Source organism: Danio rerio, chromosome 21, assembly GCF_049306965.1.
Source record: "Danio rerio strain Tuebingen ecotype United States chromosome 21, GRCz12tu, whole genome shotgun sequence".
Classification (NCBI taxonomy): domain Eukaryota; kingdom Metazoa; phylum Chordata; class Actinopteri; order Cypriniformes; family Danionidae; genus Danio; species Danio rerio.
Genome location: NC_133196.1, coordinates 1,663,151 through 1,690,466, shown reverse-complemented (window position 1 = coordinate 1,690,466; position 27,316 = coordinate 1,663,151). Strand labels below are relative to the sequence as shown.

Below are 27,316 nucleotides of genomic sequence, written 5' to 3'. Positions count from 1 at the left end.
TAATCATAATAGTTTTAATAACTCATCTCTAACAACTGATTTATTTTATGTTTGCCATGATGACAGTAAATAACATTTGACTATATATTCTTCAAGACACTTTTGTACACAGCACTGTAAAACCTGTACATTTATAACAAATCTGTCCATATAATTCAACATTTAGATTTCGCGACTAACTGCATCTCTGTTTAATGTTTATCATCTTTTGTTTCTCATATTTATCACTTAATGTACACTGGAAGCTTCTGTAGCCGAAACAAATATCTTGTGTGTGTGAAGCACACTTGGCAATAAAACTGATTCTCATTCTATACAGTTTAAAGTGAAATTGAAAGGCTTAGCTAGGTTTAATTAGGCAGGTTAGGGTAATTAGGCAAGTTATTGTATAATGATGGTTTGTTCTGCAGACTATCCGAAAAAAAAATGTACGTAGCTTAAGAGGGCTAATAATATTGACCTTAAAATGGTGTTTAAAAAATTTAAAACTGCTTTTATTCCAGCTGAAATGAAACAAATAAAATTTTCTCCAGGACAAAAAATATTATCAGACATACTGTGAACATTTCTTGAATCTGTTCAACAGCACTTAGGAAATATTTAAAAAAGAAAAAAATTCAAAGGGGGGCTAATAACTAACAAATGACTTCAACTGTATATATATATATATATATATATATATATATATATATATATATATATATATATATATATATATATATATATATATATATATATATATATATATATATATATATAGTTGAAGTCAGAATTATTAGCCCCCTTCTGATTTTTTTTTCTATTTTAAATATTTCCCAAATGATGTTTAACAGAGCAAGGAAATGTTCACAGTATGTCTGATAATATTTTTCCTTCTAGAGAAAGTCTTATTTGTTTTATTTTGGCTGGAATAAAAGCAGTTTTTAATTTTAAAAAAAAAACAATTTTGGGAGAAAATTATTAGCCCCTTTAAGCTATTTTTTTATTCGATAATCTACAGAAGAAAACATCATTATACAATGACTTGCCTACACTGTAAAAAATTTCCAGGTTTTCACAACAAGTTACTGTATTTTTTCACAGTAAATTACATTAGTATCCCTTCACAGTATTTAACTGAAAAATTCACAGTAATATGTTGTATTCATAATTTTATTGTGAAATTATGGCAGGTAGCATGATTACAGCAAATTACTGTGAAAAGGGCTATATCTTTTGCACGTTAGTTATAGAAATTCAAACCTTTTTTAAACTCAACGTAGAAATTAATACAAATGAACTTTTAACAGATAATGTTATAGCCCCCAAAACGATTGGGTTACAAACATCTTTTTGATTGTACTGCACCTTTATTTAATTTTATACAGTTAACATAGAATAGGAAATAATATTTAATGAACATAACTGTGTGCTTAGCCAAAACATAATAAACTGGAATAAAAAGTAATTAATTAATGAAACCAAAGACTGTTAAACAGCCAACAATTATTTCAATGTCAGGGTAAATGTCTGCTTTAGACGGTTTCATGAGTATTGGGCACCTGTCATCGCCTGGAGGTCACTAATCTCAGAATGAAATATATATATATAAATTATTATTTTTTATCTATATAAATAAACCACATATTAGAGTTTTAAACAACTACATTCTAGCATGAAAAACAGTTAAAACTTCATTTTCGGACACATATAGAACCATCGAAGACGGAGCAATTGTCCCAATGTCTAGCCTGAAGACAGGCGCCTTTCGGCGGATATATGAGTAATGAGCGCCGTTACCGCCTGGAGGTCATAGATCTCCGCTACAGGCAAAACACACTTAAAATTACACACAATCTTTACTAACAGTCCACAGATTTGAGTTTTGAAGAACTACATTCTCGCATGAAAAAGTGTTTAAACTTTATTTCATTACATATTACAAGCAATATTTATAATATTATGTGCCTTCTCATCCACCATTACAGCTTGATGCAGCTTGGTGCTAAATGAATCCTGGGAGGAAAAAATAATAATTCTCAATACACTCCAAACGAACTTTATTCTTATTGTTAAAGTCAGAGATATGTAATATTTTGAATGGCGAAGAAAATAATTAACTTTATATTTCAATCAATATATTACTCTTGCACTGCTTCGGTTCAGGACTCGTGTGACATTGAATCAGATTCAGATATTTTATCAGACGTGTTCATGAGCTCGAAGTGATCAACAAGCAATTCGTGTACAAGCAGTACACGAACCAAGCAATATGATGAAATATTAATGAATTATATGTTTGCGTCTTACAATATTATACAAAACGGAATCGTTTTCAGGCGAATTCGACTCTTTACTGTTCACTTAAAGGAGCCGAATTCGACTCTTTACTGTTCACTTAAAGGAGCCGATTCATTGAACAGAACTGACTCGACTCGACCGCAAACAAGCGCCATCACCACAGACAACGCCGTCGTCTCTTCACCCAACGGATTCATCCTCGGTAAGTGTTAAAATATGACTTTTGTCCGTTAAATGATTGTTGTATGTGTATTTCTGTATAGTGCGTGTCATTTAACAGGAATTTACCGAGTACTTTAGTTGTACTCGCACGGACAGGGTTTAAGCGCGCCTTTTTTTAAAGCAAGAAATTAACGACGCCAGATGGTGATTGTAGTGTTTTCTGAGGTAACGTTATTAGCATAACGTTAACGTTAGTTCCTGAAAAAAGAAAGGGAATTTTCTTTAATTAACTTCTTGTTAACTGCATTTTCTGTTTCAGTACAAGACTGAAGTAAAGGTGAAATGACTATAACGTTAAGGTAAGCTCTGACCTTCACTTAAGTTAACGTTACGGTTAGTGACCATCATGTATGTTAATTTTGTTCACTGTAACGTTAACGTTAAGTTAGTTAAATAAACTAAACTCATTATGAAACAAGTCTTAACTGTTTTATTAAATGAGGCTTATAATACAATTCAGTTGTATTCTTTTAAACTAACACTAACACAGTACATATTGTATATTTCTCACTGGTGTTAATGCAGTGCTAACATTTACTAATGAGAACTAATTGTATATTGTCACTAACTGTAGATTTTATTTTTTGGTGTTCAGGTGTACCTGATAATAGCTAAAGTGTGAGGTGAGTGTAAATTCTGAGCACACAAATATAACCTAAATTCATTATCACAATCTAAACCTATATATATATAGAGTGTGTGCGTGTGTTAGGTTGAGTCTTATTCTACTCTTATTATATTCAAATTTTTTTGCAGCCACAGCCACTGATGTTGAAACACTGATGCTACCAATCAACCCTCGCTTGATTATTAAAGGTAATGTTGATGCCTTCCTCATTTTTATTAGATTTTTAAATGTCAGGTTTTTCACAGATTTGTTGTGAGCAGTTTCTTGTACAAACTCTTTTTCTTCTTCCAGAAGTTCCTCCAGTAGTAGTAAATATTAGACAAAGATTTTTTTAAACTATAGTTTTTTATTTTTATTAGCAATTTTACTGGGCATGTGTGTTTGTTTGCTTGGTTTTTAATAGGCAGAGCATGGAATGTCAACTTTGTTTCTACAAACAAATTTAATTATTCACAAACAACTCTAATTTAGTCCTTCTTTCCCCCTTTTAGTCTTATTCCTTGGAGGGTCAAGTGGTCATGGGACCTCACCTGGATTTCACAACTGACTTTGAATCTGGTCTGAAACTGAAGTATGCTGAAGATGCCTTTTGCACTCTGGAATTTAAGGTAATGTCTACAATAAATATTGTAACTGAGGGCTTGTTTTGGGGGGGGGGGTTAAACAAGGAATGTATAGGAGCACAAGTCATGACTCCCCTTGTCCCCTTGTTATAAAGGGCCGTGTTGCAGACACAAATTGTTTGTCTGTGCTGGAGACCAGAGGGGAAGCTGTCTTTAAAAGGATGGGGCTCTTATACCATATGTGAAGTTACCTATTCAGGTGAGTGGATTACATACAAGTCATTGCAAATGCATAAATAGTGGGAAATTTTTACTGGGAAGCACAAATTAAGTGAAACTCAAAAAACGTTGAAAAATATTTGGAATATTTGCAAAAAAACTTGATTGAAATGAATACAACACAAGTGCTATATCACTTCAATCAAGTTTTTTTTTTGCAAAATTTTCCTAATATTTAAATCATAAAAAATTAGCTTGATGCAAGAAACATCCTGCTAGTATTCAAGAGCAAGTGCTGTGATGCATGTGTTAACTTTGCAATAAGTGTGAACCCAGCATTAGATTATAGTCTGTAAACAGAAGATGTAAATCAAATCAACTGTTTTAAAATGCTCTGCCTAGGTCATTAAAACCACTATTTGTTGTTGGACTGTTCTTGATTGTGTGTTTGTGATGGAAATGTTTTTCAGATGTTTTTGTTTAAATGATTGCAGTTTGACTGAGCTACAGTATTGTCAGCATGTTCAAACTGAGCTAACAGTAATTTTGCTCTGTAGTGCAGCAGTAGTGTCCCAGTAGTGTTGTATGAAGCTAACTGTTTGTCTGCCCTTTTGCTTATAGGTGCTTTTTGGGCACCAGTTTGGAGATGGGAGACAGACGAAGTCAAAGAAGCAGAGAAGACACATCAACCAGCAAGTGTGTAAAATTATCAGGAAAATGATTGACCTTGAATAGACGACTGCCTAATTTAGCAAGAAGTTTTGTCTCTCTCTCTCTCTCTCATGTATATATATATATATATATATATATATATATATATATATATATATATATATATATATATATATATATAATGAGAGAGCGCACTCTGAAGCACTGCTTTTTATATGTATGCTACATATGATGTCAGATTTTTTTATGAATATGTTCTTATAGTATTTTTGAGGCTTCACCTTCACCTTTTGAAAGTTTTCTGAAATGTTTACACAGATGTCATTAAGCTGTTAAATAAATCTGTAAAATGTATGTGTGTTTGTTTTTATTTTGATTTTAGAGTCTTCTCAGATCACCCAAAAATGAAGATTCGGTCGTCATTTACGCATCCTCAGGTTGTTTGGACACAAAGAGGATTATTTGATATTTTTATTCCTGTGTTTAAACAAAAAAACATTTTTAACAGAGCTGGAACAACCTGAGGGTGAGTAAATCAAGATAGAATTTTCATTTTTGTGTGACCTAAAATTGCTTTGAAATTTTACAGCACCAAACTGTTAAATTACAGTAATCCGGGATATAATTGTAACTTTACAGTTAAATCAGGTATTTAAACTGCAACCTACTGCTAAATCACAGTAATCGTTTTGCAAATTCACAGTAAAATATAGTTAATTCTACAAGATAATACTGTGAAATCACAGTAACAGACTTCATTATCTACTGTAAAGTTACAATATATGGTTGTAATTTCACAATAATTTAATGTGACAAAACCACAGTAAATTACTGTGAACTACCTCACAATAATTTACTGTGAATTTACATACAGTAATTTACTGTGAAAGTAATGCAATTATTAGCCAGTAATTTACTGTGAATTTAAGGTCAATTTTTTTACAGTGTAATTACCCTAACCTGCCTAGTTCACCTTATTACCCTAGTGAAGCCTTTAAATGTCACTTTAAGCTGTATAGAAGTGTCTTGAAGAATATCTAGTCTAATATTATTTACTGTCATCATGACAAAGATAAAATAAATCTGTTATTAGAAAGAGGTTTCTAAAACGATTATGATTAGAAATGTGCTGAAACAATCTGCCCTCTGTTAAACAGAAATTTGGAAAAAAATAAACAGGGGTGCTAATAAGTCAGGGGGGCTAATAATTCTGACTTCAACTGTAAATGTATATAAACAACAAAACTAGATAAAACTAATAAAAAAACTAAATAAATAATCAACTATATATATATATATATAAATGAATGATTAAGTAATTTATCAAAACGTGTGTATGGTTAACTCTCTATTTAAGTCATCATACCATGTTTTTTATTTATTTATTTATTTAGCTGATTTATATTTCTCAATTCTCTAATAAATATATTATTTACTGATTAAATAATTGAACAGGATGTATGTACAGTCAACTGTCTAATAATTAGTACTCTCTCATTCATTCATTTACTCATTTTCCTACAGCGTAGTCCCCTATTAATCAGGGGTCACCACAGCGGAATGAACCACCAACTTATCCAGCATATGTTTTACACAGCAGATGCCCTTCCAGCCGCAACCCAGTAGTGTGAAACACCCACACACACTCAATTATTCAATCATTTTTTATAATGTATTTAACAAAAAAAGAAATTTAAGCAATTGAACCATGTTTACTTTTTTATTATTGTATTATTGGATGGAAATTGCAGTTGATTTATTATTATGCGATTCATTCATTCATTCATTCATTTTCCTTCAGCTTAGTCCCTTTATTAATCTGGGGTCACCACAGTGGAATGAATCGCCAACTATTCCATGTTATGTTTTACACGGTGGATGCCTTTCCAGCTGCAACCAGTACTAGGAAACACCCACACAATCTCATTCACACTAATACACTACGGCCAATTTAGCTTACCCACTCCCCCTATAGCGCATGTGTTTGGACTGTGGGGGAAACCAGAGCACCTGGAGGAAACCCACACCAACACGGGGAGAAAACTGGCATCATCTACATACTGCACAACTCCAAACACACATGCAGACTCCACACCGAAATGACAACTGACCTAGCCAAGGCTCGAACCAGCAACCTTCTTGCTGTGAAGCGATCGTGCTAACCACTGCGCCACCGTGACACCCATTTTGCAATTTACTAAATTAATAAAGATTTACATTTTTCTAATTAAAAGTAGAGATGAATTAAACGACAGTAATCAATTAAAAGAGTGTATCAACGCGAAACAAAGCCACTTTTAAGTGTAGATCTGCCTCTTCCTCCAGTACAAGTGTGTGTGTGTGTGTGTGTGTGTGTGTGTGTGTGTGTGTGTGTGTGTGTGTGTGTGTGTGTGTGTGTGTGTGTGTGTGTGCGCAGTGATTCTCGTGGTGACGGCGATCGAGGCCTGAGTTCAGCTGGGTTTCTGACGGATCACTTTAGATTTGAGCTTATGGTCAATTTACACCTAAAGATCCCCTGTGATGCTGACAGCGGGAACACACACCATACACACCTCACCATCAGACACGCGTGTGCTTGTGTGTGCGTGCGTGTGTGTATTTAAAGAAAGTCTTTGTGTTAACATCAACACACTCACTCACACACGAACACACACACACACACACGAACACACACACACACACACACGCACACACAGATGGTGGGAGTGACGGTCAGTGCAGTGCTGGAGGTTTCGAGGGTCCGGGAGTCAGGTGACCCTCACAGCTCTTCTGCACCTCCACTGATCTCATTAACACCTGCTGACAATACAGCACATGCGTACACACACACACACACACACACACACAAGGAAGAGGAACACTGCACTTAAGTCACTCCACACTACGCAGACACACACACTCTTTACAGAGATACTGTGTAGACACTACTCACACACACTATACATATATGCTTACCTTACACACACAGATACACACACACACAGTCTATCTGTACACACACACACACACACACACACACACACACACACACACACACACACACACACACACACACACACACACACACACACTTTACTCAAACAATATGAATATACTTAACAAACAAATACTACACACACACACACACACACACTTTACACAGATAATCTGTAGACATTACACACACACACACACACATACCTATACACAATCTCTCTACAAACACACTTTAAACAGATATTCTGTAGACACTATACACAAACACAAACGACACACACACACACACACACAGACGCACAAACACACTTTCTCTCTACACACACACTTTATACAGACTGTGTAAATACACACAAAGCCTACACACACATAATTTACCCAGACACTCAGTAGACACTATACACACAAACTACACACACACTCTCTCTCTATACACAAACACACATTTACACAGATACTGTACAGCAAATACATCAAAGATTTATTCATTCATTTTCGGCTTAGTCTCTTTATTATTTCGGGGTCGCCACAGTGGAATGAACCGCCAATTCATCCAGCATTTGTTTTACAAAGCGGATGCCCTTCCAGCCGCAACCCATGACTGGGAAACACCCATACACACTCATTCACACACAGACTACAGTCAATTTATCTTACCCAGTTCCCCTACAGCGCATGTGTTTGGGCTGTGGGGGAAACCGGAGCACCTGGAGGAAACCCACGCCAACACGAGGAGAACATGCAAACTCCACATAGACATGACAACTGACCTAGCTGAGGCTCGAACCAGCGACCTTCTTGCTGTGAGGTGACAGCGCTACCCACATCGCTATTTATCAAATGTACTGTATATATACATTTGATTTGATTTCATAAACATATGCAAACAGATGATTTCATAAGATATGTATTTATTTATTAATTCATTCATTCGTTCATTCATTCATTTAATTTGCTATATCTGACGAATAATAATTAACTCTTTCATTTTCCTTTGGCTTAGTTCCTTTATTTATCAGAGGTCACCACAGCAGAATGAACCACTGACTATTCCAGCATATGTTTTACCTAGCGGATGTCCTTCCAGCTGCAACCCAGTACTGGGAATCACCCATACACACTCATTCACTCTCACACACACACTTATACACAACAGCCAACTTAGTTAATCAATAGCGCATGTGCTATCCGGAGCACCCGGAGGAAACCCACGCCAACACGGGGAGAACATGCAAACTTCACACAGAAACACCAACTGACCCAGCCGGGACTTGAAGCAGTGACCTTCTTGCTGTGAGGTGACAGTGCTAACCACTGAGCCACCGTGCCGCTCCAGTTAATTGAGTAATTTCTAATAATTTGAACAAATAAAACAAATTTTGAAAATAATAATTTATTCATTCATTTTTTTTAGGCTTAGTCCCTACATTAATCTGGGGTCGCCACAGCGGAATGAACCACCGTCTATTCCAGCATAAGCTTTACGCAGCGGATGCCCTTTCAGCTGCAACCCATCATTGGTAAATTTAAAAATAATAATACAGCAAATATATATGTATTTGATGTTTCCCAATGTATGGGTTGCAGCTGGAAGGGCATCCGCTGTGTAAAACATATGCTGGAATAGTTGGCGGTTCATTCCTCTGTGGCGTCCCTGGTTTTATAAAGGGACTGATCAGAAAAAAAAGAATGAATAAAAATATATTTGATTAAATTTCATATGCACATGCATAAACAGATGACTTTATCAACAGTACCAGATATTCATTCATTCATTCAATCATTTGTTTCATTTTGATGAAACAAATTAATTTTCTTTCAGTTTAGTCCCTTATTAATCAGGGGTCAACACAGTGGAATGAATCGCCAACTATTCCAGCATAAGTTTTAAACAGCGGATGCCCTTCCAGCTGCAACCCATCACTGGGAAACGCCCATACACTCTCATTCGCACACACTCCTAAACACACGCATGATAAAGCAGAGTGAAGTGCAGGTGTGATGCTGCTCAGAAAGCGAAACACACTCCTCATCTTTCTCTTTTCTCTCTTATTACTATTCCACACATCATTTCAAAATAAGTCCTCTAATAAATTACCAGCAATCACAGAGGTCAGCACTTTTCAAACAAACTTCTCCATATGCATAAAATACTGCAGGCCGACGGGAAAAAAGAGAGGAGCTTGCTGAATAAACAGCAATAAAGTATTTGTGTGGGGAAAACTGCTTGCAGGAGACAACAAGAGGCGAGCGAGAGCTTCTTAACTCACACCAAACCTGCTTACAGTCTGGAACTTCTGTGTGCTTCATTTAGCAGGTACATGACAGCAGTGTGTGTGTGTGTGTATGTGTGTGTGTGTGTGTGTGTGTGTGTGGACTGCACCTGCTCACACACCCTCCATCGCCAGCAAACATCCTAAAAGTGAGTGTATTCCACTGTGATTAGTCTTTATTAAACACCTCGCTGTTATTATAGACTTCAGCCAATGTTTTGATTGCGTCCATTACCACACACACACACACACACACGCACTGCGCTCAGCATGCACGTCTCTCACGGGTCACAGTAAATCATTTTAAATAATTATTTCCACTTGCAAGAACGAGTAAAAAAATAAAAACCTCTCCAAGACAAATCCAGAACAGATTGCTCTAGAAGAAATGAAAGACATAACCTGTAGGAAAAATGAGCAACTAATAAATACATTTTAGAGATATAAACGGAATATACACTCACCGGCCACTTTATTAGGTACACCTGTGCAACTGTTTGTTAACACAAATTTCTAATCAGCCAATCACATGGCAGCAGCTCAATGCATTTAGGCATGTAGACATGATCAAGACGATCTGCTGCCGTTCAAAGCGGCATCAGAATGAGGAAGAAAGGCGATTTAGTCGCATTTGAACGTGGCATGGTTGACCTTGTCCATCCCTTTCTGAGCACAGTGTCTCCATCTTCTGATGGCTACTTCCAGCAGGATAACGCAGCATGTCATAAAGCGTGAATCATCTCAGACTGGTTTCTTGAACATGACGATGAGTTCACTGTACTCAAATGGCCTCCACAGTCACCAGAGCTCAATCTGCAGCAGCTGTGTGATGCTATCATGTCAATATGGAGCAAAATCTCTGAGGAATATTTCCAGTACCTTGTTGAATCTACGCCATGAAGAATCAAGGCAGTTCTGAAGAAAAAAGGGATCCAAACTGGTTCTAGTAGGGTGTACTGAAGGTGTAACTTTTTTTTTAATAAAGAAATCTTCTCTCTTTTAAACAGAAATTGGGGAAAAAATAAACAGGCGGGCTAATAATATTAATAATAATAATAATAATAATAATAATAATAATAATAATAATAATTATATATATATATATATATATATATATATATATATATATATATATATATATATATATATATATATATATATATATATGTAAATATTTAAATAACCAATATAAATATACAAATATTTCTATAACATTAAAAATATTTTTTACTATACTCTATTGTCACTATTGTTTAAATGTGAGGCATTTTGTAATTAATAATTTGCTGTAAATACGAAAGATGAAAGCTGAAAGTCATGTGATAAAAAATTACCTAATTCTGTTTAAAATTACTTATTACTTAATTACTTAATAATAAATAATTATTTAATGCTAATTAATAGGCAATACTATTATATAATATTTCAAATAAAAAGAAATGAGAAGGCTGAAAAAAAGGATGAAACTTTTTTTTGTCCTGTTGGTTAAGTAAATAAAATGTCTATGTGAGGAATAAAATAAAATAAAATAATGAATAAATAAAATATATTGTTAAACTAAAATAAAATATGTTTGCTAAAACAAAGTGTCTTGCAGTATGCTACTGCTGTGATTAATGGAAAGCCTGTTACATTCATCTCTTCCCCTTTTTGCTGATACAAAAATTGATCGATCTGTGCCTCATAAACAATGATGTGATCTGAACTGTGAGATTTCAGATCCGTTACACCCCTGATACGAATGATAGTAATATCTGTGTCTAATATAATGTTTTCCGTGTGTTTTGCATTAAGTAACCTTCATCAGTTTAGTCTTGTTTAATAAAAAAATAAAACAAAAAAAAATTCAATAAAAAAATAGATCAAATAAAATAAATAAAAATAAAACAAAAACAAAAAATAAAACACTAAACTAAATAAAATAATTAAATTAATAATTAATGAACTTTAATTTAAATAATTTCACTATTTATTTCAATCAGTTAATTGATTGATTAATTAATTAATTAAAATATACAATATACATAAATATTTGATAAATAAATAAATTAATATTTAATATTTTTTTGCATTACTTAATATTAAATATTATTTTCAAGGAAAAGTAAACTTTTAAATTTACGTTTACGGTGTGTTGGTGTAACCTAATAGCACAATGCATCTTCTATTCACCATATACCATAAATAAAAGTTGCAACTATGAACACATTTTTAAAAAAAATGTAAAGATAATTTTATGACCACATCCCGAATATCAGTTTCTCCTGAAGAATGAATCCAGACACAGGAAGTGATCTCATCATCCGCTCAGAGCTCCACAAGGAAACTAAAAAGGAACTCAGAGGACAAAAAACGGGAAAGAAACCCCTTTAAAAAGCCCACTCTGTCTCTGCATACACAACCGATGACATCAGCATGCACTCAGGGGCGTATGCAAATCCCATCTAATCAATCGCACTCTAGAACAAGAGGCCCCTCCCACTCATTAGCATCCAGCTTTCTAATGTTATACCCAGCTAATCTGAACTCTGTGTTCATCAAAAAGACAGTTTTGACGGTCAAAATCAAGCTTAATGAGTCTGAAGGCGATTAACGGAATCACATTACAGCAAAACGAACAAATCCGCTGCGATTCACTGGACAATAAAACCAACATCAGAGACATATTCATAATTAAACACTTCACTGACAAACTAAACTCATCACATATTCATTTTCTGCTCACTGATTATCGATTCCAAGTTTAAATGAGTCGTTTAGATAAAATGATTCATCCAAATGAATCGCTCTGGTCATTCCAATTGACAGCCAATGCAACAGTGCACAGAAGAACTACATATCCCATGATGCTCAGCGGCAGAACTCTTACCTGCTAGCCTGGCATTAGAATAGGGTGGAGAGATGCTGTCATGTGACCCCAGGTCCCGACCGGTCATGTGACTGTACTGAGAGCCGTCAGCATAGTTCTGCAAAGGTCAACAGAATTAATTTAATATACATGATTGTTATTCAAAATTGTAATTAAAAATATACATCATACATTTAAAAAGACACAATATATTGATAAAAATATATACATAAATGGAATTTTATGTTAATACAAATGCTCATTTATTAAAATAAATTAAACTAACCATTTAATTTTGTAAATAAATTAGTAAATAAGGAATATGCTTAAATGTATGTTATATTATGCCTGAACATGAATTCAAAAATTAATTAAATAAAGTTAATATCAAATAAAAATCTAATGAAATTAAAGACCATAATAAAAACTGTAAAATAAAAACATTGTTATGAATTATATTATATTATATTATATTATATTATATTATATTATATTATATTATATTATATTATATTATATTATATTATATTATTCTAAAGTAGATATAAAAATCTACAATGATTAATGGCACAAATAATAATGACAGTGGATGATATACATACGTGTCTGTCCGACAATTAAATTAAATAAAAAATAAATTCAATTATGTTTTAAATGAAATCTAATTAAATAAAATTAAATTACAAATGAAGTCTAATTTAACAAAATTATTTTTTTTACTTGAAATCGAATTAAATTAAATTAAATTAAACTTTTTAAATCAACATCAAATAAAAATAAAAATAAAAACAGAATGAAAAAAGGCAAGTAACAAACAAGCCATTAAAATGGTTTAGTTTTAGTTTAGCATGGTTTAGGTTCAGTTTAAGTTTTAAAGTTTAAGTTTACTTTAGTTTATTTTAAGTTTTAGTTCGGGTTTTAGTGTAGTTTACTTTAGTTTAATTTAATATAAATTTAAGTTTAGTTTAACTTAGTTTAGTTTAAGTTTAGTTTAGTTTAAAGTTTTAGTTTAAGTTTAGTTTAAGTTTAAGCTTACGTTTTAAATTTTTAGTTTAAGTTTAAGTTTAGCTTACTGTAGATTAGTTTATTTTAACTTAAAGTTTTAAGGCGAGGCAGTGGCGCAGTAGGTAGTGCTGTCGCCTCACAGCAAGAAGGTTGCTGGTTCGATCCTCGGCTCAGTTGGTGTTTCTGTGTGGAGTTTGCATGTTCTCCCTGCCTTTGCATGGGTTTCCTCCGGGTGCTCCGGTTTCCCCCACAGTCCAAAGACATGCGGTACAGGGGAATTGAGTAGGCTAAATTGTCCGTATTGTATGAGTGTGTGTGTGAATGTGTGTGTGTGGATGTTTCCCAGAGATTGGTTGCGGTTGGAAGGGCATCCGCTGCGTAAAAACTTACTAGACAAGTTGGCGGTTCATTCCGCTGTGACAACCCCAGATTAATAAAGGGACTAAGCCGACAAGAAAATGAATTAATTAAAATTTTTAGTTTAGTTTAGTTTAGTTTAAGCTTAAGTTTTAGTTTTAGTTTTAATTTAGTTTAGGTTTTAGTTAAATCTTACTTTGAGTTTAGTTTAAGTTTTAATTTAAGTTTTAGTTTAAGTTTTAGTTAAATCTTGGTTTGAGTTTAGTTTAAGTTTAAGTTTAAGTTTAAATTATTGCTTTAGTTAAAGTTTAAGTTAAGTGAAGATTAAGTAAAGTTTTAGTTTAACTTTAAGTTTATTTTTAGTTTAAGTTTTAGTTTAGTTTACATTAGTTTAAGTTTTAGTTTTAATTGAAGCTTAAGTTTCGTTTAAATTTGAGTTTAGGTTTAGTTTTAGTTTAAGTTTTAATTTACATTTACATTTAGTCATTCAGCAGATGCTTTTATCCAAAGCGACTTACAAATGAGGACAAGAAAACAATTTACACAACTTTAAGAGCAACAATGAATAAGTGCTGTAGGCAAGTTTCAGGTGTGTACAGAAAGTGTAAGAAGCAAAACATTAGTATTTTTTTTTATTTATTTATTTTTTTGTAGTAGCAGTAGTTAGTGGAGGAGCCCGAGAGGGAATTGCAGATTAGTAAGGAAAGTGGAGACTAAATAGTTGAGTTTTAGTCGTTTCTTTAAGACAACGAGTGACTCTGCCGTTAGTTAATTAAAGTTATTAGTTTAGTTTAGTGTGTTTAGTTTCGTTTAAGTTAGTTTAGTTTAGTTTTATTTAGTTTAAGTTTTATTTCAGTTTAGTTTAAGTTAGTTTAAGTTATAATTTAGTTTAGTTTAAGGTTACATTTTAATTTAGGTTTAGTTCAAGTTTAAATTTTAGTTTATTTTAGTTTAGTTTTAGTTTTAACTTAGTTTTAATTTAGTTTAACAAATTTATTAATCCCGTCAGAGGCTATTAAATTAGGACAGTAGAATCATGACACAACAAACATAAACAGACACAAATTACTTACAAGTAATTATAAGACAGTCCAGCATGCTTCATAATTACTTCATAAATATAACAATAATACTACAAAAACAAAAACAAAGCAAACCCTGTAGATTAAGAATTAATTATAGATGCTTTATTTTTATTACATATATATATACATATTTATAATATTTATATTACTTATTATTTTATTTATTATTCTCTTTATCTCTGTGTATATATGACTGTGTATGTGACAAACAAAATATGAATTTGACTCATTTGCATGGTGTGTGTGTGTGTGTGTGTGTGTGCGTGTGTGTGTGCGCGTGAAAGTGCCCTGTAAGCACATCCTTCATTGACCTCTGATGGTTAAATGTGCTGATGGCAGATGAGAACCGATCACTGTGACCTTTGACCTCTAGACGACACCAGCTGACCAGAAGACAGCAGTGCGCACACACACAGAAATATTTCCTGCTGTTTAATAAGCAAACTATTATTTTTTATATTAATATAATTTTTTTATTTTTCCATATCAAATCACTTTTATTGTCACATCATCAGCAGCACATGTCCTATGGTTAAAATCTTATTTTACTTATAAATTGAAAAAAAAAATTGTGATAACTTTAAAACATGTTGGTTATATTTTTGGTCATAATTAATCAAATGAAATTTACTTGAAATTAAATATTATCAATTAAAATGGCAAACACATGTGCTTATAACAATTCATTACAATTAAAATAATATAAGAAATCATCAGTTTAAAACAATAAAATTTAATTAATATCAAATACAAATCTACATAAATTAAATACCTAATCAGTAACTGTAAAATAAAACAAATGTCATATTATATTATATTATAGATATAAAAATCTAAGTGAAGACTGTATATTCACATTATTATAAATTAAAATAAAAAAATAAATATCTTCTGCTAATGTTTAATAATGCAAGGACTAATATTTATTTTATTATCATCATATTATATTTTTCCTAAACACTTTAGTTTTCATGTAGACAAAGAAACAAAATGTTTGTATTTTTTTTTTACAAATTGACAGTAAATAATAATTAATAATAAAATATAAATTTAGAATAAAAACAATATATAAATTAAACTTTAGAAAATCTGATTATTATTGAATTCAGCTTTATTTGTGTTGCGCTTTTACAATGTCGATTGTGTCAAAGCAGCTTCACATAAATGGTCATAGTAACTGGATCAGGGTAGTTCAGTTTTTAGTGTTTAAGTTCAGTTCAGTTTAGCTCAATATCTTTCAGTAGTTCAAGTTTTTTAAATAAATTAACATTTATTTTTTTTAATTACAAATTGATAGTACATATTATAAACAATAATTATTAATAATTAAATTAAAACATTATTGTAAATATTAAAATTGCAAATTAATCAATTACTCATTACTAATTTAATATTAGCGACGCAGTGGCACAGTAGGTAGTGCTGTCGCCTCACAGCAAGAAAGTTGCTGGTTCGAACCTCGGTTTGGCTCAGTTGGCGTTTCTGTGTGGAGTTTGCATGTTCTCCCTGCGTTCCTGTGGGTTTCCTCCGGGTGCTCCGGTTTCCCCCACCGTCCAAAGACATGCGGTACAGGGGAATTGGGTAGGCTAAATTGTCCGTAGTGTATGAGTGTGTGCATGAATAAGTGTGTGGATGTTTCCCAGAGATTGGTTGCGGCTGGAAGGGCATCCACTGCGTAAAAATGTGCTGGATAAGTTGGCGGTTCATTCCACTGTGGCGACCCTGGATTAATAAAGGGACTAAGCCGACAATGAATGAATGAATGAAGAATCTAATATTTATTGAAATTCACAGATTTTACAGCAACGTTTTCCTTCAATCTTTTTGTGTTTTACAAGTCAGCTGCCTATCTAGGCACCCTACAGCAAAGACAGCTCACTAGTGTCGAGAGCCACACACTGAAATAAAGATACATTGGGTTAAGTGGTTGCATACAATTTATTTGGGCTGAATTTGAATGTAAATGTAAATTCAGCCCATATCAATTGTTTACAACCACTTACCTTAAAAAAAATTGAGTAAATTCAATGAATTTGTCACAGTGGGCTCACTCACAAGTGCACAGATCTCAGGTTATATTAAATAAAAACACATATTTATTTTACAAAAAAAAACTCACAACAGGCAGTGGAAGATCAAACCGCAAGCAAGACGGGGAGTTGTGACAATACCAGACAAAGAACTAAAACTCAGGGGTGTATATGCACAAGACATGATTGAACAGATTACAAACAGGAGCTTGACACAGGTGGAACTACTGAGAGTATTGCATGGCGGGAAAACTGAACAAAAGAATCACATGACAAACACAGAAGCAGATGGAACATCACATGACACAACAAATACATGAACACAGACACACCAGACTCAAGACAGAACTATTTTGTCGGTGTGGCATCCATGTTTCACAAGTTTAAAAAACAAAATCAAAGCATTTCTACACAAGTAAATCCTCACCTTTGTGGCCCGGACTCCATTCCCCCAAGACGTACCGGCTCTTTCCTCCAGATCTGCAGAGAACAACACACAAAAGCCCACATTTAATTTCATTTAATGTGATTTACAATCACAAGAGCAGCATCAAAAATCTCATATCATCCAAGTTTTACATCAATGCTGTAAATTCAATTAATCATCCTAAGCTAGCCGGCAGCTAGCTCTCTGCAACTCTCACATGGTCGCCCACTGAAGCTAAGCAGGGCTGCGCCTGGTCAGTACCTGGATGGGAGACCAGCTAGGTTGCTGCCGGAAGTGGTGTTAGTGAGGCCAGCAGGGGGCGATCAACCTGCAGTCTGTGTGGGTTCTAAATCCCCTAGTATAGTGACAGGGACTCTATACTGCTCAGTGAGCGCCGTCTTTCGGATGAGACGTTAAACCGAGATCCCGACTCTCTGTGGTCGTTAAGAATCCCAGGATGTCCTTCGAAAAAGAGTAGGGGTTTAACCCCGGCATCCTGGCCAAATCTGCCCACTGACCTATGTCCATCATGGCCTCCTAACCATCCCCATATTCCAATCAGCTGGTGTGTGGTGTGCGGTCTGGTGCAAAATGGCTGCCGTAGCTTCATCCAGGTGGATGCTGCACACTGGTGGTGGATGAGGAGATTCCCTCTCGCATTGTGTGTAAAGCGCTTTGAGCGCCCAGAAAAGCGCTATATAAATGTAAGGAATTATTATTATTATTATTATTATTATTTTACTTTTCAAAATATTTCCCAAATGATGTTTAATAGATTCAGGAGTTTTTCACAGTATTATTTTTTATTTTTTTTCACAGACCCTTTGGTTTTTCTACAGCGCATGGCCAACTTAAACCAAAGGTTAATACGGTGGTCATTATTAGTAGAGGGATTTAACCCTGCTCGGAACGAATGTGTGGGTGTAGGACCAAATAGATCACAAAAAACGAGTTGGTCAGTTGCAAACGATACAACATGGGTAACCAAAAAGAGTAATCCAAAAAAAATAATAATACAGGCGATCGGTCAGGACAGGCGGCAAAACAACACAACAGTAAAACAAAGAAGGGTCCAAAAAACACGAAAGGCAAGACAAAGAAAAATGCAGGGAAATGCTCACTTATAGTAAACAAGACTCAGCAACAATGTGTGTGTGCTGTCTTTATAGTCCATTTGATTAGTCTTGAACAGCTTCGGATGTGTGTATTTGTAATCAGGAGAAATCAGGGCCAGGTGTGTGAGTGAAGTACATGACGGGATCTGTAGTTCATTAAAGCGCCATATTTGTAGTTCTTCAGCGATCTGCAAATGCTAAAACAGTGGTTCTCAAACTATGGTATGTGTACCGCTAGTGGAACGTGGGCTTCTAGTGGTACGCGGAGGAATCAATGAGTAATGAAAAAATTAATACAATTTTAATAATTTGATGCGTGCGGTAACACCATTGTGATGCGCTGTGCATAGATTGTTTACTTTAGTGCATTGCGTCATCAGCTGCTAAAAATCAATTCATGCAGAACTAGAGAAAGAGGTGTGTGGTGCTTGCAGAGCAGATACGTGCTAGAGCAGTGGTCCCCAATCCTCAGGCCGCAGACCGGCACTGGTCTATAGACCAATTGGAACTGGACCACACAAAAAAATCCTTATTTGTTTCCGTTTTATTTATAGTCTGAGCCTGAACGATTATTTATTTTGAAAAATCTTTTATTTTGAAAAATGACCATATTCACATGAACATTTTGGTTACTTGAGTGCCAAAATGTAACCCATAGGCTAGCAAAATGAGTGCGAACTGCAGCATGACGCGCTTGTGTATTCCAGGCGTCCCCAGTTAAAAACATCCTAACTTTTCAGAATGCCGCACCGCGAGTCACGTGACAAGAACCCACTGATCAGATTCATATTTTGTAGGGAATATAATTTTGTAGAATGAACATGACTGCCTCTTTACGAAGTGTGCAAGGCTGTAGCCGATTAATTTAATTTAATTAATTAATTAATTAATTTAATTTAGCCAACTACACTACCATACTTTATTTCAATACTGCTCATTATGCACTGAAAAAAAATATTCAAAGATGATTCCTTAGATTTACTCAATTTTTTACGTTAAGTGTTTCTTAACAATTTATTTGTGTTGAATTTAAACAAACAAATTAAGTTGAACATTATTAAACTTAATTTGTTTGTTTAAATTCAACACAAATAAATTGTTTGCAACAGTTCTGCATGCAACACTTTTTTCAGTGTGGTGGTACTTGGAGAATTTATTTCTGAGGTGGTACTTGGTGAAAAAGTTTGAGAATCACTGTGCTAGATCAATGGTGATCGTGACACAAAGCTGTTCTTCCCGTTTCTGTCGGCATCCCTGTAATAAGTTTGCTCTCATATAAATGATGTATTAAATTAAGTATTATTGTAAATAATGCATTTGTGACACCAAAAAATATATGACAGAGCATAATATAAAACGACAGACTTTATATTCATATCATCATGTTGCACAGCCCTACATGAGTGTCTTCAATAAAAACAGCATCAGGCGGTCATTCTGTTCCTGTCACACGTTTCCCACAATGCCTCATTCACAAAGGTAACATAAATGTGATGTTTGCATACAGCAGAGGCGTTTTACAGTTCTAAACCTAATGACAATACACCAGTCTACAGTTAATAACGACAGTAATTAACTTGTGTCTTTACATTGTTTCTCCTTTATTGAATCGCCCACTGCCGAACACACAACACACACACACACACACACACACAGCAAGAGCTTCATCAAACGCTGATGCAGAAACTGCCTCTCTTTCTGGAGATGCTCAAAGTGAACACTGACAGCTGAACATCATGAAGACCACACATCTCAGCTAAACAACTAAAGACTGAATGAATGAATGGATTAATTAATGAATGAATTAATGAATGCATGAAACATTACATTCATATATGAATGAATTAATAAACGAATTAACTATTATATGAATTAATAGAAAGAATGAACAAATTGACGAATGAATGCATGAATGAATAAATAATTGAACTCTTAAATGAAGCATTAAATTAACGAATGAATGAATGCATGGATGAACGAATAAACTATTAAATAAATAAATTGATTAATTAATGAACTAGTAAACTAATGATTGAACCAGTGAATGAATAAAAGAATGAACAAATGGATAAATGAATGCATTTATGAATAAATAAATGAATGAATTATTAAATAACCAAATAAACAAATCAATCAATCAATCAATCAAAACACACATAGATGAATGAATGAAAGAATAAATAAACACAAATTAATGAACAATTAAATGAATAAATGAACAAATAACTGAACGGATATACAAACAGACAAGTAAATGAATGAAACTCATAAATAAAAGAATGAACAAATAAATGAATGAACAGTTGAACAAATGGAGGATATAGACATATGAATGAATGAATGAATGAATGAATGAATGAATGAATGAAGTTAATAAATGAATAAGTAATTAAATGAACAAATAAACACATGAACGTATGAATGAAGGAAAGAATTGAGCAAATTAATGAATGGTTAAATGAATGAATGGGTAAATTAACTAATAAATGAAACTGAATTAATTGGTAAATGAATGAATGAATGAATGAATGAATGAATGAATGAATGAATGAATGAATGAATGAATGAATGATTTGAGCTAATTAATAAATGGGTAAATGAATAAATGAACTAACAAACAAATTGTGAATGAATGAATGAATGAATGAATGAATGAATGAATGAATGAATAAATGATTTGAGCTAATAAATAAATGGGTAAATGAATAAATGAACTAACAAACAAATTGAGAATGAATGAATGAATGAATGAATGAATGAATGAACTGATCAATGAATTAATTTGTGAATGAATGAATAAAAGTATGAATGAAAACATGAATGAATAATTGAATGATTTGAGCTAATTAATGAATGGGTAAATGAATTATTTGAACTAATAAACGGATTGTTAATGAATGTATGCATGTATAAATGGAAGAATGAATGAATTAAATTAAAATCAATGAATGTTTAGATGAATGAATGAATAAACGAATGCATGAAACAATAAACTGATGAATGAAACTATGAATTAATTGGCGAATGAATGAATAAATTTAGTTTTCTTAAGTAACTATAAAACAATTCCGCACTAAAATGAGAAACCAGACAAGACAAGAGAGCATCTGAGTACTGTGTTAGATACATGCCGAAACATGTTCATTAATTTAATATAAATATGACCAGAACACATTCCTGACCAAACATCTCATCACATACAGCCCTACAGGAAACACATTTGACATCATTTCCTGTCTCCAGTCCTTCACTTCGAAGGGCTTCGCTTCGAGAGCCTGCTCAGGTGAGACATAATGAGTTTATCTGAGTGCGAACACACACACACACACGCACACACACACATCCATAATTTATCAGACTCTCTGTAACTCTCACTGTAATTTATTACTCTGAATCTTTCCGCTTATCAGCTACTGCCCACACATTCCCACACACACACACTCACACACACACACGCACGCACGCACACATATACACACACCTTTCACCTCTCAAACCTCTCCTAGCACCTGAGGTCTCACAGCCAATGGCCAATAGACTCATCTAACACACACACACACACACACACACACACACACACTGGAGCTCCATCTGGACGGACGGATTGGGGGAGGAGTGATGAAAAAGAGAAATATGAAAAGAGAGATGAAGTGTGTGTGTGTGTGTGTGTGTGTGTGTGTGTGTGTGTGTGTGTGTGTGTGTGTGTGTGTGTGTGTGTGTGTGTGTGTGTGTGTTTCAGTCAAGGACTGAAATAACTGGTTTCTACATCAAACTGGCAGCATTACTGTGATAAAACCGCAGTAAAGATAAAATCACAAATGAGCTCATTAATGTGTGAACTGATTAGTCAAAGTCTCCGGATTCTTCAGAGAAACACACTCCAGCAATCTCACAGGCATCTAAGACGACAAAACCACATTTTCTGAAGTTGTACACACAGACATTGCTAGTCGATTTGACAAATAACTACAAAGAAATAGCAAGTAACACACTGTTTAAAGAGTTATTTGTTTGATTATTACGTGTTCAGCGCATTTAAAAACAGTGAATGGTTGTGGAATTTTAAGGTAGTGATATTGAATATTCAGATGAAATTGTTTACGGTCATTTTATTCCATTTCAATGTACTAAAATCATGGAGTGACTGTCCAGACTTTTTCGTACATATTTTTTTAAATATTTAATTATGTACTGGTTATTCCTTTATTCCTGTTTGTCTGACTTATAAATAAATATTTCTAATAAAATCAAAATTAAATGAATTAAAGAATGAATAATAAATAAATAAATGAAATAATTAATTAAAGTTTTCCTCATTGTCTGATAAAAAAATAAATAAAAGCAATAAATAAATTAATGAATTAATGAATAAACTAATTAAAGTTTTCCTCATTGTCTGATAAAAATAAATAAATAAATAAATACATAAACGAATGAATGATTGATTGAATGAATTAATTAATGTTTTCCTCCTTGTCTGATAAATAAAAAAATAAAATCAATAAACGAATGAATGAATTAACTCATTGTCTGATAAAAAAATGAATACATAAATGAAGGAATGAATAAATGAATAAATAAATGAATAAATAAATAAGCAAATGAATGAATGATTTAATGTTTTCCTCATTGTCTGATATAATAAATGAATGGATGAATTAATAAATCAATGAATGAACAAATGAATAAATGAATGAATGAATGATTTAAAGTTTTTAATCGCTGTCTGATAAATAAATAAATAAATAAATAGATAAATAAAAGCAATAAATAATTAAATAAACAAATAAATAAGTGAATGAATAAACAAGTTTATTAATTAATGTTTTCCTCATTGTCTGATAAATTAATAAATAAATGAATGGGTGAATTAATAAATAAAAAATGAATGAATGAATGAATAAACAAATAAAAAATAAATAACAACATTTTCATGATCGTCTGATAAATAAATAAAAGCAATAAATAAATACATGAATGAATGAATGAATGAATGAATGACTAAAAAATATGTTTTCTACTTGTCTGATAAATATTGAATGAATGAATGAACAATAAATAAATTAATGTTTTCATCATTGCCTGATAAATAAATAAATAAAAACTAATTAATCAATTAAAATACATTTATGTGTTTCTAATTGTCTAATGAACAAAAAAATAAAATAGATGAATTAATGAATAAATAAACAAATAAACGAATAAAAAAGTGAATATATTAATTAATGATTTCCTCATTGTCTGATAAATAAAGAAAATAAATAAATAAATAATAAAAAGACAAATAAACAAATTAATGAATGAATGAAGTTAATAAATAAATAAATGCTTTCCTCATTGTCTGCTAAAAAATAATTAATCAAACACACACACACACACACACACACACACACACACACACACACACACACACACACACACACACACACACACACACACACACACGCATGCACGCTGAAATCCATTCACATGGTTTCTAATGAGCTGAAGTGCTTCTATTATCCTCACTTGTTTGCCGTCTGCTAAATAACTACATAAAAACCGTACATTTAGAAATCAATTTCTAACTGAAAATGACTTTGTAAATAGTCCATTAGCAAATATTTGCATTTAGAGATACTAATATGAACATAAAACATCTCAACCTGTAATATGAGCACATTCCTGTAAACTCTTACTGCATCGCTATTATTAACTCAAAGGTTTACTGCTCAAAGACATGTAGAAGAAAAAGTTGACACTCAAATATAATGTGGCTGAGAAAGAGAAACCTCGTCTTCCAGGCAATTTGAGTTTAACGTTCCTCATCTGCATGACAGATAATCCAGCTTTACAACAAAAAAGCTGTAGTTGGTGTTTTTTGTTGTTGTTGTTGTTCAATAAATAATCACGAGCATCTTCAGTGATAAACACTGTTTATTCTAATCTTCTTTAATCACCACAAATGAACGTAAAAACTGAATATCAAATATTTAGTAACATTATACACGGGATTGTTGTCACTTTTGACAAAATTGACAAAATTACACTAGAATCTGGATGAACGAATGAATTAGTGAACAAATAAAAGAACAAACGAATAAGTTAATGAATAAATGAGTACATGTATAAATGAATAAATGATCACATGGATGAACAAATTAATTAATTAGATAATGAACAAATAAATTAGTAAATGTATCAACAAATGACTGAAAAAATAAGTAATGAATGAATAAACAAATGGATGAATGAATAACTTAATTAATGAACAAACAAACTAATTAGTGAATTAATAAATGAATGAACAAATGAATAAACAAATCGATGGATGAATGAATGAATTAGTGAGCAAATGAAAGAACAAAGAAATTTGTGAATGAATTAGTACATGTATGAATGAACAAATTAGTGAACGAGTGAATGAATACATTAATTAGTAAATGTATGAACAAATGAACAAATGAATGTAAGAATAATTCAATTAAATTTATTTAAAGAAAAACTATTTAGAGAGTGAATGAATGAATAAATAGTTTAATTAGTAAATATATGAACAAATAAAAGAACAAACAAATGGATGGATGAATGAATGAGTGAATTAGTGAACAAATGAATGAACAAACAAATTAGTGAATGAATGAATTAGTACATGCATGAATGGACTAATTAATTAGTTAGTAAATGCATTAATAAAATAGTAAATGTATGAACAAATGACTGAACAAACGAAGTAATGAATGAACAAACAAGTGGATGAAGTAATTTGTTAATGAATAAATGAATGAATGAATTAGTAAATGAAAGAATCGTAAATGTATGAACAAATGACTGAACAAACGAAGTAATGAATGAACAAACAAATGGATGAAGTAATTTGTTAATTAATTAAAGTAACTAATTAGTGAATGAATGAATGAATGAATGAATGAATTAGTAAATGAAAGAATCAATTAGTAAATGTATGAACAAATGACTGAACAAACAAAGTAATGAATGAACAAACAAATGGATGAAGTAATTTGTTAATTAATTGAAGTAACTAATTAGTGAATGAATGAATGAATGAATGAATTAGTAAATGAAAGAATCAATTAGTAAATGTATGAACAAATGACTGAACAAACAAAGTAATGAATGAACAAACAAATGGATGAAGTAATTTGTTAATTAATTGAAGTAACTAATTAGTGAATGAATGAATGAATGAATGAATGAATGAAGGAATGAATGAATGAACTAGTACACAAAAAAGAACAAACAAATCAGTGAATTAATGATTTAATCGTGCATGCCTGAATGAACAAATTAGCGAAAGAACAAATGAATGATCACATGAATTAATGAATGAATGAATTAGTAAATTAAAAAATCAATTCATAAATGTATGAACAAATGACTGAACAAATCAGGTAATAAATGAAGAAGTTATGAATAAATTAGTAAATTAATAAACAAATAAACAAATGCACAAATTAGTGAATTAATGCATGAACTGAATGAACACATGGGTGAGTGAATGGATGGATAAATGGTTGGATGAATAAACATGACTATACACATGAATTAAATGAATGAATGAATGAATGAATGAATCCTAACCCAATGAATCCAAATAAAAGTACACTAAAATGCTGGGTTATTTCAACCTAAATGTGGGCAATATATGTACAAAAGATACTGCTGGGTTAGTTTATTGGTCACTTCATTATTTTAAGGTCAAATGTTTTTTATTAACTGCTATTATATTTGCTATTAATTGCTAAATTGTTTATTAAGGCGAAGTTAGGTATTGTTCATATCTTAATAATATAACAGGAAATAAACCTGTAGTTAACAGTGGAAACGGGTCTTTAAATGGTCGATTAAAGTAACGTATAGGAAAAAGGTACAGCCTAAATTTAACACAACTTGTGGGTTTGTCCATTCATCACACAATTTTTATTTTGAAATAACCCAACATTATTTAGTATGTATTAAATTAAGCAGCAGAAGACGATGATAATGATGGTGATGATGATGATGATGATGATGATCTGCAAGATATTGTGCATCTTCATTTAAATTAAAGCAACCTAAACTGATCAGATTTAAAACAATTACAAACAAACTAGCGGGCAACCATACAGCGACAACTCTGGCCTTGAGAGAAATGAATCAGACAAATATTAAAAACCCCAGAGATGAATCAGAGTAAATACTGACATCACAGCGGCCCCACGATCAGCACACACACACACACACACACACACACACCAATACTGTTTCAATAGAAAGATTTACCTAAAGCTTAACTATTGTTCTCTATGAAATACTGTTTAAAGTGTGTGTGTGTGTGTGTGTGTGTGTGTGTGTGTGTGTGTCCAGCCCCTCATCAGCATCTAATGAAATTACAGTGACAGATGAGTGTTTGTGTGTCTTTCACAGATGAAATTAAAGCTCCTGACACAAAACAGACTCATATTAATAGTGTTACGTGTACAGGGAGACACAAACAGAGCATCTCTCTCTTACACACACACACACACACACAGACACACACACACACACACACAGACACACACACTCTCTCTCTTATTCTTCTCTGGCCTTCAGAAAACAGATGAACACAGACCACGTTAGAGAAGAGTAACATTT

At 32.7% G+C, this 27,316-nt stretch overlaps 1 protein-coding gene and 1 long non-coding RNA gene across 17 annotated transcripts in view; one reads left to right on the top strand and one right to left on the bottom strand.

The window, feature by feature from the left end:
- tcf4 (transcription factor 4) overlaps window positions 1-27,316 on the bottom strand; it is a 327,237-nt gene that overhangs the window by 247,996 nt on the left and 51,925 nt on the right. For all 16 annotated transcript variants that reach the window (XM_073935620.1, XM_073935630.1, XM_073935626.1 and 13 more), the window contains 2 exons: window positions 17,586-17,638; window positions 12,703-12,799 (listed from right to left, as the gene is read on the bottom strand). In XM_073935620.1, the coding sequence (XP_073791721.1) occupies window positions 12,703-12,799; window positions 17,586-17,638 (150 nt within the window). The remainder of the gene's footprint in view (window positions 1-12,702; window positions 12,800-17,585; window positions 17,639-27,316) is intronic.
- Window positions 2,407-4,671, top strand: LOC141379942 (uncharacterized). The gene is made up of 7 exons (XR_012397052.1): window positions 2,407-2,482; window positions 2,762-2,801; window positions 3,098-3,125; window positions 3,265-3,318; window positions 3,622-3,738; window positions 3,849-3,952; window positions 4,534-4,671. It is a non-coding gene; the product is annotated as an uncharacterized lncRNA (long non-coding RNA).